Below are 16,095 nucleotides of genomic sequence, written 5' to 3'. Positions count from 1 at the left end.
GCTTCTATTTGTTTAATCCCAAAGAAAGATAATGCCAATGAAGTTAGAAACTTTAGACCAATAAGCTTAATAAATTGTAGCATGAAAATTATTACAAAATGTTTAACGGATAGGCTTTCTTTGTGCATTGATGATCTAATTGATGCATCCCAAACTGCATTTATCAAAGGTATATGACCGAGTCCATTGACTGATAATGGATAATATTATAGTGGCCAACGAAGTTTTACATAAAGTTAGGGTGCATAAAGAACAAGGTGTGTTATTTAAACTGGATTTTGAAAAGGCATATGACCGAGTCCATTGGGATTTCTTGTTGGAGGTTTTACATTTGCGAGGATTTGGTGATAGGTTTATTTCTTGGATTACCTTATTCTCAGAGAGTGGAAGATCTTGCATAAATTTAAATGGAGAATTAGGGGCTTACTTTCATTGTAAAAGGGGTTTACGTCAAGGGGATCCTCTATCCCCTTTATTATTTAACCTTGTAGCTGATGCGTTAAATAAAATATTATTGAGAGCTCAACAATCAGGTTTGATCCAAGGTTTAGGAAATTTTTCTACTTGTAGAAATATATTGAATTTACATTTCGCAGATGACACTTTACTTTTCTTGAAAGCTGATAGAAAAATGATCACTGTTCTTAGGTGGTTATTATTATGCTTTGAAAATCTTTCGGGTATGAAAATTAATTTTGACAAGAGTGAGATGGTATCTTTAAACATTAGCACTGTGGAGGGCCAAGAACTAGCTAGCTTGTTAGGATGTAAATTAGTGCAGCTACCAATCATGTACCTAGGTGTACCTTTGCATTGGAAAAAGTTAAGCGAGAATGAATGGTTGCCTTTAGTTGAAAAAATAGAAAAACGTTTACAAACATGGAAAGGCAAGCTGATGTCAATGGGGGGAAAAGTTACTTTGGTCAACTCAGTTATTTCATCTATTCCGTTATACTGGCTATCTTTTTATAAAATGCCAAGTAAGATTAGGTATAAAATTGATAGATTAAGACGTAAATTTCTATTGTTTGGAGGGAACACTGTTAGGAAAAAAGCATCTCCAATTGCTTGGGATAAGGTCTGTAAAAGTAAGAACCAAGGAGGTCTTGGGGTCTTAGATCTCCAACGTATGAATATCTCCTTGTTGGCTAAATGGTTGTTTAGGTTTTATGATAATAAGGTAACAGGTACATGGAAAGAGCTCATAATTGAAAAATATTCGTATACAGGTGATAGAAGAGTGAAATCTTCTTTATGGAATGATATCTTAAAATTTAGACATATTATTCAGGTAAGTAGTAGTTGGTCTGTTGGTAATGGGGAATCAATAAGATTTTGGTTAGATACATGGTGTGGAGATACGTTGCTAAGTGTTGATTTCCCTAGTCTCTTTGAAATTGCTTATGACCAAAATATTAGGGTAGCTGCATCTTTTCAAAACAATAGATTAAATATTCAATTTGCTAGACAATTAACATAAACTCTCCTTACTGAATGGATAGCCTTAGTCAACCGTATTTCTTCTGTTAGTTTAAACCTTACTGCTGACCAAATCTCTTGGAAGTGGAATCCACATGGTACCTTTACTGTTAATTCCCTTTATAAGTTCTTAGAATTTGGTGGAGTCCCTGTTAATACTTACAATAGTATTTGGAAGGCTAAAATTCCCTTAAAAATCAAGATTTTCTTATGGTTAGTAAGACAAAAGCGTGTCTTAACTAAAGATCGATTAAGTAAACAAGGATGGACAGGTGATACTACATGTGTGTATTGTTCCCAAAAGGAAACTGTTGACCACTTGTTTGTGACTTGCACTTTTGCACGATCGATTTGGAATTGGATAGCTAAGTATAATAACTTTTCTTTTGATTATATGACTATAGATACCCTGTGGGAAATGGATTACTGTATTCCATTAAAAGAACCAAATATTATTGAAATAATTCGAGGGTCTGTTTTATGGAATATTTGGTTGGATAGAAATAGGATTATTTTTAAAGAAGGTAATATACAGCATGTGCATGCAATAGGTTCAAAAATATTAACTATGGCTAGATTTTGGGCTTTAAACCAAAAAACAGATCTTACATGTCATTTGAATCTAATTTTACCTTGTGATTTGAAGGACCTGATAGGGTGTACAATGGTCATTTCCATGGAGGCTACACAAGTTTCAACCCCTATGCATGGAGTAGAGATCATTTCTAGTGATGAAGAAGGTTCCTCAACTAGTGCAGGATATAGTGGAAGCAACTTAACAATAGCGGTGACCTAATATTTTAGGGTCTTTTATGCTAAAGTTCTTTTTTGTGATGTTCTATACTTGTCTGTTCGGGTTTCTGGTTTATGGAGGCTTTGATGAATTGTTTTGAGATTTCTTTGTTTACAGGGACTATTATGCATATGTTGATTCGTTGGTGATATGTTAGCTTTTTAGGGGCTGGTGAGCTTATTTCTTTAGGTATTCATAACCTAGAGCAGATGACACTATATGATGATGATCTATTGGACCTGACTTCATTTGAAGATCTTCGAACCGGCGTTTTTTATTATGACTGCCTTTAGTTTTTGCTGTTTTGTTGTTACAAAGCTATATTCTCTATGTGGTGTTTTGTTCTATTTCTAGCTATGAGGATTGCTGTAAGAACATAGGTGTGTTGGTACCAACTTGGTACCATCTTCACCCTTGGGATTTTCTAATGAAAATCGGTGGCAATGACCACTTATTTCAAAAAAAAAAAAAAAAAAAAAAAAGATAAATAATTTTCATATTTAGTATAAACATTTGCATGTACAAATAAGAGATGTGCATCAAAATACTACCTAGTATATTTCCTGCAGCTATAACATGAAAGCCACTCAACTAAACTCAGATTTACAAATAATAAAAAAGAGAGAATATTTAAAGAATATTATACGGATAACCTTGATCAACCATGCACTTAATTACATAAGGTATAACTATTTTTATTTGTCTCTCTTCATTGGAACACAATTTTCGTAATTGATATAAGGTTCTAACTTAAGGTTTGTTTATATCAATTAAGAAAAATTAGTTCCAGTGAAGAGTGAGACACAAGTATACAAATTTAAGTTAAATGTAAACTCATGAATTATTTTCCCCTTTTTTCTTTCGATTGTAGTCTACTCCATATAATTTATAAACTATACTGGGTGATTGGATTATTTTGGAGACTATGAAATTACCCTATTACATAATACCCCAATTTTTTTATTAATAGAAAATACAAATAAAAAAATATCGCAAAAGAGGATTGCTTTGGTGAAAAATCAAAATTTAAGAAAACCGGGATGGTTTATCCCGTCTAGCTAAAGTATCTGTACGGGATAAACCATCCCATCATGTTAATCTTGACCCTTATTAGCGATTTAACATAAAAAAAAATAAAAATACCTTGAACATGATAGATTATCCCGTCTGGCACTGTAGCATTTTTTTGCTGGATGGGATAATCTATTCCGTCCAAGAAATTCTTTTATTTCTTTTTTCTATTTCATAAGATTAGCGGAGCACTAATCTGGACAGAATAGTTTATCCCATCCAAACATTGTAGATGGACAGGATAAACCATCCCGTTTTTCCTACATTTTAATTTTTCAGCAAAACGATACCCTTTCTTGATATTTTTTTATTTTATTTTCGATTAATAAAAAAATGCGGCAGAATACCTGCAATTTAACACAAAAAGACTATAAAGGAAAGAAAATAGAAATACAATTGCGCATCCAGGGAATTTAACCCTGGTCAGTACCGTGGGAGGGTATGATACCACTACACCAGATGCGCTTTGTTGTAGTCATTTACACAAAGCATTTTGTATAAGAATAGTATTTGCGAATTTTAGGAATATCGTATGCTTTATTATCAGTTTCAGAGTATGTCTGACATGAGAACCTTTATATTATTTATAAATTCTTTTTTCCATCTGGTTATTATAACGAATAATAAAAGTATTATCTATAAAAAAAAAAAAAGTAAAATGAGTAGAACTAGGGTGTTCTTAAGTTCACCAAGTCCTTTGGTGAACTCAAATCTAAAATCTACTAAATCGGCTTCAAATGACGAATTCAAACCATTGAAATCTGTCTACCTTGTGAGTGTTGCGTTTACATAGATTAAATAACAATAACTAAGTCTTTAGTCCTAATAAGGTTGACTTTAAAATTTTAAATATAACAATTAATTACTATTTAATTCTCAATTTTACCGATGAAAATGATCATAATATCCTTGATTAATTTATACATCACAATTTTAAATATCATTTTAATTAAACTAGTAATAATAATATTTACATCAAAACGTTAGGGGTGAAAACGGAGTGGATTCGGAGCGGATAATGTTGATACCAAATCTGTATCCATTTTTCAATGAGCGGATACGAATACGGATACATATAGTAAACAGATGTCAAAATTTAAAATCAAATTCGCCTTAAACGAATACGTATACGGAGAGGATAATATACTAATACGGATTCAAATACAAATACGAAATGAATAATTGTTGGATAATTGATTTATATGAATAATTCACTCAAATATTATATTCAAAACCGACTTTTGTTTTGTAATGCAAAATAAGAAAAAAAAAAATAGAAACTTTCATGGCCCAGACCAAATTTATTAAATTACAAGATCATAGGACAAAACCTTACAACTAGATTGGAGATAATCCATTCATTTTCTCCATTGTGTGCAATAGAAATTGCTCCTGTTCCAAGATAAAATTAGTCCCACAATTTAAATTAAAGTATATATTGAGGCCTTAATAGGCCAAGGACCCCTCCTTTGTCCTTCATCTGACACCCCATGTGAAGACAGAAACAGGATATCTACGGGCAAAAGCCAAATGCCTCAAAAGAAAACGGGTTCATGGATATTACCGCTTCAGCTGCAGCAGCGCTGGTAAGTACATTTCGGATCCGAATAAAACCAGATATCCACTCCGTTTATCACACAGTATCTGAAGTCGGATGTTTTCTTCACATTATAAATATATCTGGATCTATTTATCCGAATTCAAATTTCATCCGAATACGGATCGGATTCGAAGCGGATAATTCGGATCCCGTTTTCAGCCCTACATAACGTTCGTTATCTTTCATGTACAAAGAAAAAATCATACAAATATATTTTTCCTACAAATATATATATATATATATATATACACACACAAAAGCAAAAATTAAAACTAAATAAGTTTAAATAAAACATCTCATGTATTATGAATATTTAATAAAGCGCCTACAATTAAAAAAAAATTACTATCTTTTTCCCAATTAATAAACCATTAAACATATATATGTTTGTATACCGTAAACATTTAATAATATTTTAGTCATTTCATACTTAAAATAAATTATCTGTCACAAAATAAAAATATTATCACTGCTTGTATAATTCGAGAGTAGCTAGAGAGAAGGAAGAGGATAATATTGTCAAAATTATATAAAGGTTAATTATCAACTCTTGACATTAGATAATAATTTTTTTTTCACATTCGTGTGATACATGAAAGCTGCATGAAAGATCCATTTCAATTGTTTTTCATTGCCCCAAAAACACCTCCCTCGAGTGATTCTCTGAGTTAATTCAAAATTTGAGGTTTTTTTAGTAAAGAATAAATATCAAGTGATCCAACTATTTAATATTCACAAGAAATTTATGTTTCAATTTCGAACATGCAACCTTTCACACAGAGAACATTATCTTCGTCTCTAGATCAAAGGTTGATCCTCAATTAAATTTTGAGGTTAGATCTCAACCGTCCGATTAGAATCTGAACTTAATTGCATGCACGTTTTATTATTAAAAACCGTAATATAACTAAAGAAGGTTGACCTTATCTTATAAGCTAACTTCTCTTTTAGTTGGCATTGTTCCTTTGGAATAAGCTCTAGCTAGTGTTATAAGCTAAGAACCAATTCTTGTTAATTTAGCAAAAAAAATGATGATAGTGTTTCATGGGATCTTAGTATGACATATATGTCCTCGTTGTTTTTTTAAGCAGAGGGGTGGTAGTAAGGGTGTTTATTGGATATGATTTATTTGATTTTCAATTCAACTATCAAACTTTGAATTAAATAGTTCGGTTTTGCGGTTTAAATGGTTTGGTTCAATTAAAATTTTGAATTACTTTGATTTTTTATATTTTATTTGGTTTAACTAATAAACAAACCGGAATTTATTTTATATTAATTTGAGTTCTTTTTTATATATTTGAATCAGTTTAATCTTTCTAATTTTAGCTCGACTGATATATATTTTAATATTTATTTTTATAATTATTAAATGTACTTGTATATATTGTGTTTTAACCTCTCTTATTTTGGTTCAATCAAACATACCAATTTATTTCAGTTCTTTTATTCAGTTACAAGTTTAATTCACCTGGTTCAGATAGATTTTTATAAAACCGAATGAAATTTTCTTTTGATCATTTTAATTCGGGTTTTAACTGAACCGGTCATTTGAACACCTCTAATTGGAGAGTCAATTCAAACAATGCTCTTATATTAATTTACAAAAAAATAATCTTCAGTTAAATTTTGATTATGTAATCTCTCACATGAAAAACATAAGAAAATGTTTATAAACTGTAGGCAAGTTTGGCAAGCGTGTCCAATTGAGCAAACATAATTTATCTTCACTTAACTTGAAGCATATATATACCAAACATATAAAAAAATTGTTCCAACCCTACACAACATGCATCATTGTCATGCATTTAATCATTCCATCCCCCTGTTTGAACTAGAAAATCTACATAGAGAGGGGCTGAGAACTTAAAATGCATAATTATTAATTTGTAGTTAGTAGGATTTGAATTTAAGACCTTCCAAGTATAAAATAGAGCCTACACCACTAGACAACAAACACACATTTGATACTTTATGAGGAGGCTGAAGTATATACAAAGTTCAGTAAAATAAAAATTCAATTAAATTTCAACTTACGTAATTAAAATTTTCAAAATCATGAGGTGGCTTAGCACCCCTAGGCTATTTGTAAATCTGCCCCTAACTATAAATTCCCCCAAATTGAGCAATCCGTGACACTACCACCAAGTACTCTCTCACACATACCATATTATCCTTAGAGAGAGAGAGAGAGAGAGAGAGAGAGAGGAACAATGGCAGGTGTTTGGCAGTTCAATAAGAATGGCATGATTCACCTGAACGAAAACAAGCAGACGCATAAGGCCTTGATTTATATGCGAACAGACAAAATATAAAGACCTCACCACGCAGTCATCATTTCCTAATTTTAGTTTGCTTTATTAGTTAAAGAGGAGGGTTCAAATGCCTCCATGTTTTTGTGCCTCCATCATGCCTCCATCTTTCTCCATCATTTTCAAAGTTCAAACAATCGATCCGAACCGCTCAACGTAACCTCCATACTAAAATATGTTTGGAGACCAAATTTTATATTTTTAGGAAGTTTTTTACTATTTTTTTAGATAGGTACAAAATCAGTAAATCTGAACCATCTAAAAACAGTATTTTTGTACCTATCTAAAAAAATAGTAAAAAACTTTCTAAAAATATAAAATTTGGTCTCCAAACATATTTTAGTATGGAGGTTAAGTTGAGCGGTTCGGATCGACTGTTTGAACTTTGAAAATGATGGAGAGAGATAGAGACATTATGGAGACACAAAAACATGGAGGCATTTGAACCCTCCTCTTAGTTAAATACAAATATTGGACCTCATTTCTGGGCCCATAATTGAACCCATCATTCTCTTCTCTCTTTCATGGGTTTTCTAGACCATTTACAGAGAAAGCCTAAATATATATATATATATTTTTCCCTTATCCAGCAATGGCATTGAATTACATAATTATTCTCCTCTCTTATTACCACTTGTTGTAATCTTGTAAATTGTTACCTGACAAGGTTTTCTCTGTTATCTGACATATACGGAATAATGAAAACCATCATTTAGAATTCCATATATTTCTAACGGCCTTTTAATAATTTATTGATCTCTAGGGGTATATTGGTACTCATTCATAATTTATTCATAAATGTGTCATGACTGGTACAATTGAGATGACTGGTGCAGTATTGATGTACCGAGTGATGCAAGACAAAAATCTGAGAAAGACACATTTGTCTTTCAAATTTAATCTCGTTGGTACAACAAGGAAAATAGCAAGGGCCCAACTCACCAACTCAAAAGAATTACAATAGTAAACAAGACTCTAAACATCAACTGTATTCTCCACAACTATGACTATTTTGCTTTTTCAATTCAGGTTTCAGTTTTAGAGGACTAGATTACTGAATGACTGGACTGGATTATTGAATAATTGGATTACTCAAATGTCTGAATCACTGGGTTACTGAATCACTGAAATGAGCATTGCGCTTTTTTTTCCAAAAACTGAAACAATTTGTATACCAGTATACAGAGGAAATAACGGGGTGATTTTCGAGCTGGAAATAACTACTCCAAAGATTTCTTTTTCGGACAATAAAACAAATTGACATAACAATAGTAATATATACCTTCAAACATACATGTATAAAATCACACATACATAATCATAGTAATAGAATTAAACATACATACATAAAATAGAAGAATCTGATAGAAATCAGATTCAAATTCATTAAACATTTTATAATTAAATACTACTAAATCACACATAAAATAATACAGTTCAAAGATTGCTCCAAGTACTTTTTCAGCATCACTCATGCCGCATGTGGCTTGGAAGCCAGGAATTAAAGAAATTTCCAAGTCAGAGAGTCTGTGCGATTCCAGTCATGCCGCATGCGGCATGAACCCAGTGCCTCACAACACTGCTTCCAGAAGAGCAGGCAGTTATCAGATTATATTTTGTGAAGATAAACAATGGTAAAGTGATAACATCTCTTGAATAAATTAACTTATCCATGTAACTTAATTCATAATGAATATTATATGCATTACTAAATTATGACAAGAAGAGTAGAACTAGGGTGTTCTTAAGTTCACCAAGGCTCTTAGTGAACTCAAGTCTAAAATCCATCAAATCGACTTTAAATGATGAATCTAAACCATTGAAACCCGCCTATCTTACAAGTGATGTGTCTACATATGAAAATTTTAAACATTCGAATTAATTTAGTATAAAGTCATCAAGCGATCAAAAATCATTCAAAAAATGAATGCATTAAAATTAATTTATTAAGCTTCTAATTTTGACCGATGGACTTTATACTAAATTAATTCGAATGTTTAAATTTTGACATGTAGACGCATCACTCGTAAGGTAGGCAGGTTCCAACGATTCAGATTCATTATTTGAAGCCGATTTAATGGGATTAGATTTTAGTTCACGAAGGGGCTTGGTGAACTTAAGAACACCCTAGTTCTAATCATTTAACTATTCTAATACTACTTAGTCATTGTTTTTAAAGGAGAATTTTAAGTAGTTATGTTGAATCAAATAAATAATTCGAAAATTTGTTTATTAAACATAACAATATTATGGTATACATGCATGTATCATGCATGATACATTTAAACTTTTATCTAAATTAGTCTAATTGTCTGAAACTCCATAAATCTGAACCCTGACGATTTAAATCGGAGTAACATTTCTGGTTATACATACTCCAGGTCAATAGAGTTGGCTTCCAGACAAACGGCATCGATCCATCTCAATTATTGTGTTGAATGTTATACTTGACAGCAGATTTATTGTGTAGACCTAAAATTATTTCATGACCACTGGAGAGAGTGATCATGAATTCACTGCCTGTCAACCATCAAAGAAAGTCACTAGTCACTCTATTTATTCAGGCCATCTGATCATGTTGAAAATTCTTCAGGGGATCTATCTATTGGATAAGTCTGGTGATTTAATTGAAAGAACAAGGACAGTTTTGTCATTTGTACTTGTGCAAAAGAGAGGTCATTTTCTTTGAAAAAACATTTTAAATGGGACTTGGGGCTATCAGGTTTTAGATTTATATTATTGAGCTTCTGTTAAGCTTGTTGGGACTAATCAAAGGCCAATCCAAATTACAATTAATTGTAGAGTGACCAGGTAAAGATATTAGCAGGGCTGATTTGGCTTCATACAACACAGGAGCAATACAGTCATAATGCCATATCTTCATGCAGCACAGGAGCACAGGTGTGCTGAATGAACTTAATATCTTTACCCGTCTCTGCAGAGAAGGTTTATATCTGGTTGGGTTTTAGAATGATTCAGCGTTGGAAGTATTGGTGACCTGACGGCTACCTGTAAACATACCAGAAAATGCAAAAAAGCGGAAATTAAAATACCAAAATCTAGAAGCGAGAGTCATTGTGGCGGAGCTATATATGCCGCAATTTTCATTCTTTTGATACATCATTGACTTAACTAATAATGAATCCACCAATAGAGCTGAATAGGGGTGATCTTGGTTCAAATAAATCAGCGTGACTCTGCTATCGAGATAGCAGTAGATGCAAGTTTCATTTTCTCATTTTTCTTAGAGAACTTGTCTATCAATTGAAGAATTTGAAAAATGTAAAAGTGTGGATATCATCAAAATATCCAATTCTCACATACTGTTTGGCCTGAAATTTCTAGGAAAATAAAAATAAAAATTTTAAAAATAGGAAATTTCGTGTAGAAATTTGAAAAATAAAAATATTAAAAATATGGCGTCCCACTTACGATATTTTTTTTTTCGTTTTTTTTCACGGTCTTGAGTGTATTGCTTTCCCATTTTTCAAATTCCCACACGATATTTTCTATTTTTAATATTTTTATTTTTTATTTTCCTAGAAATTTCAGGCCAAACAGTATGTGAGAATTGGATATTTTGATGATATCCACACTTTTACATTTTTCAAATTCTTCAATTGATAGACAAGTTCTCTAAGAAAAATGAGAAAAAGAATGAAACTTGCATCTACTACTATCTCGATAGCAGAGTCACGTTGATTTATTTGAACCAAGATCACCCCTATTCAGCTCTATTGGTGGATTCATTATTAGTTAAGTCAATGATGTATCAAATGAAATTACTTATTCATGATATTTTGTTATGTGAGATGTACAAGTCCCTAACATTCTTGGTAGTCTTGATATTTTTCTTATTTTCATATGATGGAGGATGAAGTCTAATAGGCTAGTCTTATTGGGACAATAAGCTGCAGGACCCATGGTTTTTGCCTTGAGCAGATGATTGGGACCCAGACAGTGATGGATGACTTGTTCTTTCTTTCCTGTGCCCAATTTCAGGATTTATATATTAAACTTGTAATTAATATTCTTGCTCTTATTTTTAGTTGCAGCTAGCTGTGCCCAATTGTGCCTAAAACATTCAAACTTTTATGAAGTTTGGGCATATTTCTGATTTGTAATACTCAAATTTAATCGAACTTCACAGTTCATCATTTCGGAGTACTTAAACTATATTAACTAGGGCCCAAAAAAAAATTGTAATTTAGGAAGATAGTAATATCAATCTTGACAACTAACATTCATGTCAATTCCTAAGAAACCCCAAATAACACAATATTTGCTATTCAAATGTTCCAGCATTTTCAGGAGAGCTTCGTTACTTTCTCCTAGATTCTCTAGTGACCTTCTATTGTCGTCATAGTCAATTGGTCTACACTAATCGAGTCACACTTGTAGAAGTTTCTATCAGTAGCGAACACTCCAATGCTTCTGCCAAATAAGGGTTTCTTTGGGGCCGGTATCTCCAGGTTGTCACATGATAGCATCATGACAACTGATGACATAGATGGCCTATCATCGGGGCATTCTTGCACACACAAAAGACCCACATGAATGCATCTTGATAGCTCTGCTGTAAGAACTGTGCTTTGTACTGCTTCATCAAGTAGCTTCAAAATGTTTTCTTCCTCCCAAAATTTCCATGCCTTGTGTGTGAATTATGAGTGAGGTATGTATTAGCAATTATATTTAATCACATCAGTTTTGTTATATAAATTATTAAAAATATACGAGATTAATTCTTACATATGCAAGAAGGTTTTGATTCCCTTGGTTCCTCTTGCGACTTATAATCTCAAGGAGTATTACTCCAAAGCTATACACATCAGATTTGACAGAAAATGTACCCTCTATGATGTACTCAGGAGACATGTATCCACTTCATATATAGGAAATACAAATAGACGAAATTAATAAACAAAACAGTTGAACATATTCCATATGCAGCATAAAATTGAATGTACATACCGAGTCCCAATCACTGTTTCTGTGCCTATTACTGGCTGTTCTCTTTCAAACAATCTTGCTGTGCCGAAATCTGAAATCTTTGGATTCATCTCTTCATCCAATAAAACATTTGCTGCTTTGAGGTCCCTATGGATTATGTTGAATCTAGAATCGTGATGAAGGTAGAGAAGCCCTCTTGCAATCCCTGTTACTATTTCCAATCTTGTTCTCCAACTCAAGCAGGCACGCTTCTCTGTATCTGTTGCAAGTTCCCATGAATTATAAACAACTTCCAATTTGACTGGGTAAGATTTGTAGGTTACAGTTGAAATCAATAGTTGCATTGGGTATTATAAATTGATAAATGATCAAATATCAGAAACAATTAACTAATCAATAATGTTGTGTAATTAGTTAATATTTGTACGTTGCATACTGAATATGAAGAAATCTAAACTTTTGTTGGTCATGAACTCGTAGATTAATATTCGCTCATTGTTGTCAATGCAGCATCCATGGAGTTTAACAAGATTCCTATGTTGTAGCTTGGAAATCAGCATAACTTCATTCATGAACTCGTTCAATCCTTGTGATGAATTCATGGAGAGCCGTTTGACTGCAATTTCTTGGCCACAAGTGAGCTTGCCCTAACATATAGTAAGTTATCATTTTGATTAATAACTAGTTAACTTTTCAGTATGCTTTAACAGAAACAAACTTTACATCTATCTTTGATTTCGGATGCTTATCTCGCATCGTCATCCAAAATATTTAAATTTGATAGTTTTTTTTTTTAATAAAAAATGATAGGTTGTCAGAAGTCTTCTTAAAGCAGAACATGAGCATGATTCAAATAAAAAGTATACCTTGTAGACAATGCCAAAAGCGCCTTGTCCTACTTCATTTGTTATCGAAAAATCGTCTGTGGCTTGCAAAATTGTCTCCATATCAAAAACTGGGAGGTCTATACCATGGAATGAGTCATTTTGTGCCAGGTACTTTTTTTTGGTTTTATCTGTAGAAAATATGATTTCTATATAAATTATGAAGGTTAGAGATCACAAAGCCACAGTAAAATTGATTTTCACAATCTGTTTACCTTGTTTTACATATCTTATCTTCTTCCTCTTGAGTAGATATCCAAATAAGCATATTAGAAGCACTGATATCACGATGCTTGTTATTGTTCCGATTATTATTGCCAGCTTCCTTTTGTTACTTGTTCCTGCATTTATAGAGAAATAATTCATGAAAAGAAGAGAAACAATTCATGAAAAGAAATCTTAGCAATTCTACCTGCTTCACAATTCTATATTGACATCCAGATATTTCTTGTTAAGATTGTTGCTTTTACATATGGACAAATCCTCAAATACTTTTCTTCAATAATGTTTGACTTGATGATTATAAATTAAAAAAGAAAGAAAGATATTTGTACCCAATTCAGACTTTGAAACCTTCACATGTAGGGTGTCTTGCCCACCAATAACATACTTGATGTCAAACAGTACAGTGTTCCACATAACACACCCGCTTCCATATGGCCTTATATCTGAAGGGGAATAAGCCAAGCATGAACAATTCATCAAGCATCTCCTCCTGCACTCCTCAACACTTATATTAGCATCTACAGTTGTATTATGGGAATATGGTAGCTTCACCCCTTTTAGCGCATAAAACCCATCACTGTTACCAGTACATCCTACTGGGGTTCGTCGTTTGCACCCTCCAGAATAATCTCTCATGTTCCACTCGGTTTGTGCCGCTTCCTCAAATCCTCTGAGACAACTACAAGTGTTGATAGTATCAGGCTGACATATACTAAAAGCACCACATTTCCCAAAATAATCACACTCATCTTTTGGTCCAGACCAGAACTCATTCCATATCTGTTGATCTGGGTCCCAAACCAACCGCTGTATTATACCAATATCACTCAGAAATAATCGTGCCAAAATCAGAGTTGATTTAGCCTCAAATCCATATGGCACCTCATCTTTATCCCGCACAAACAAGAAAGTAAACATATCACTATAACTTAACATCTGGGTTAGCCCACTAAAATATATCCCGTTCCACATTCCAGTTCTAAACCTAATTTGATCATGGTCCCGTAAGACCATCTCTGCACCTTCAATGTCCATCTTAAACGTGTAGTTCCCTTTTGATGGATTGTTGCTGCTTTTCCATGAAGAAAGCACTGTTTCAAATCCAGTTGTCAATCTCTTGCCAAGTTCCATCCCAGCAATCAACGAGTTTGTTGGATGATCAAAGCTTTGCCATATGATAGTATTACTTATTAGATCTTTCAGTACAAGATTGCCTGAATCATTCAGTTGCACTATTGGACTGATATCATTTGTAATACTTGTTAAGTTAGTACTAGATGACCATACCACTCTTTCCAATGAAACATATAGCACTAGAGACCCGTTCCTATGTACGGTTAGTATTCCTGAACTGTTGTTCAGGGGACTATCTCGGTTCGCAACCCACACAACAGTCTCTGGTGAAACACTGAACCATATACCGATAAAAATACCTGGGGAGGAGCTGGGAGGGAAGAAGCCTAGCTCGAATTTGTTGTTGGACGAAATGAGAGACTGTCTTGTAGTAATGTTTTCGCCAGGAAGTAGGGTATCCATAGGCCAGGAAAGTGGTGAGGATGCAAATAGAAAAAGAGAAACTATGAGTTTCTTGTGAAGTTGTGTCTTCATGTTTTCAATTTTAAGGAGATTAAAACATTGTGGGGATCAGAGAGGGATGGAGAGCAGGTCACAAATGGCAATTGTCCCCCCTTTGTATGGCTGATTAATTCTTCAAACAATCAACTAGCTTGGACATTTCTTCATTGGTAAATTGTGACCCAAACACCTTTGGTTTTGATGGTTTGTTTCTTGAGGATTTGTAGTATATGCTTATGCCTTTATGAAAATGAAACATACACCATTAAAAACTGCCTAATTTTATGCAATTAGAATTCCTTATAATATAAAAAATTATCATCTTGTTTCCTCTATAGAACCTTATTCTTGAGTGGACTTTAATAAATCCATATTCTCTCAAGTACCTAGAGGAGGCAGAATACTCCCAGCCGAGGCAAAATCTATTCGGTATCTATTTTGAATATAGGCTGCTTGGTTTTGAGATTCGTGCCAGATTGAAACGGATGACTCAGATCTCATTCTACACAGTCAAGTATTGCACTTGAACTGGATTCAACTTTACTTGGGACTGTCTCAAGTCTACTTTTCAATTGACATTTATTCTCTATTTAGCCTCCTTAATAAGTAATCTTAATTCAGCATGTCCAACACTACCTCCATAACATTAATTAAATTTGAATTTTACTGCCCACATTTTATCTCTTGTTCACCACTTTTCTTAGATAATTGTAGCTAAAAATTGCTTTCGTATAGTCACATATCTTCTCCTGTTTACCAAATTAATTTTCACTGACTATCATTATTTTCTTTTATATTTTTTTTTTATCTTGCTGGTCACTACGAAGACCTGAAAAAAAAAGATCATATTTTTTTACAACATTCAGATTTCAAAGGTATTAGAGGCTTTGCAAAATATTTTAACAGATACAAGGAAACTTTTCCAACAAGAATGTTACTTGGAGGAACTACTAATCCACAACAGAGATCACTGCAAATTTGGAAAATAAATCCCAAGTCTATTGCAAGATTTTATTGGACAAGAATGTTACTTGTTTGAATGTTTGCTTTAGACCGGAACCTTCTATATGACCTATTAGGCTGTTTAAGCAAAAATATTGTCAGAGCTAGTTTGACTTCATGCAGCGCATAATTAATAGAGAAATTGAAAAAAAAATATGATTGGTGTCCTCCATGAAGCCACTAGCTCCGTCAATATCTTTATCC

At 33.0% G+C, this 16,095-nt stretch overlaps 1 protein-coding gene across 2 annotated transcripts; it reads right to left on the bottom strand.

Annotated features, from left to right (window-relative positions):
- Nucleotides 1–11,428: 11,428 nt before the first annotated feature.
- LOC144553696 (receptor-like serine/threonine-protein kinase SD1-7) lies at nt 11,429–15,133 on the bottom strand. 2 transcript variants are annotated; one of them, XM_078301908.1, is made up of 7 exons: nt 13,644–15,133; nt 13,305–13,430; nt 13,072–13,238; nt 12,642–12,852; nt 12,227–12,464; nt 12,005–12,137; nt 11,429–11,904 (listed from the first exon to the last, which is right to left on the bottom strand). In XM_078301908.1, exons 1-7 carry the CDS (start codon nt 14,920–14,922, stop codon nt 11,596–11,598), a joined length of 2,463 nt encoding a protein of 820 aa, XP_078158034.1. In that variant the 5' UTR covers nt 14,923–15,133; the 3' UTR covers nt 11,429–11,595. The 2 variants fall into 2 exon arrangements, with proteins under 2 accessions (XP_078158034.1, XP_078158035.1); XM_078301909.1 differs by having other exon boundaries at nt 12,633–12,852; nt 13,072–13,220.
- Between the last annotated feature and the right edge of the window lie 962 nt (nt 15,134–16,095).

This window comes from Carex rostrata, chromosome 5, assembly GCF_964058835.1.
Source record: "Carex rostrata chromosome 5, lpCarRost1.2, whole genome shotgun sequence".
Lineage (NCBI taxonomy): Eukaryota > Viridiplantae > Streptophyta > Magnoliopsida > Poales > Cyperaceae > Carex > Carex rostrata.
This window is presented reverse-complemented; position numbering and strand designations above follow the sequence as displayed.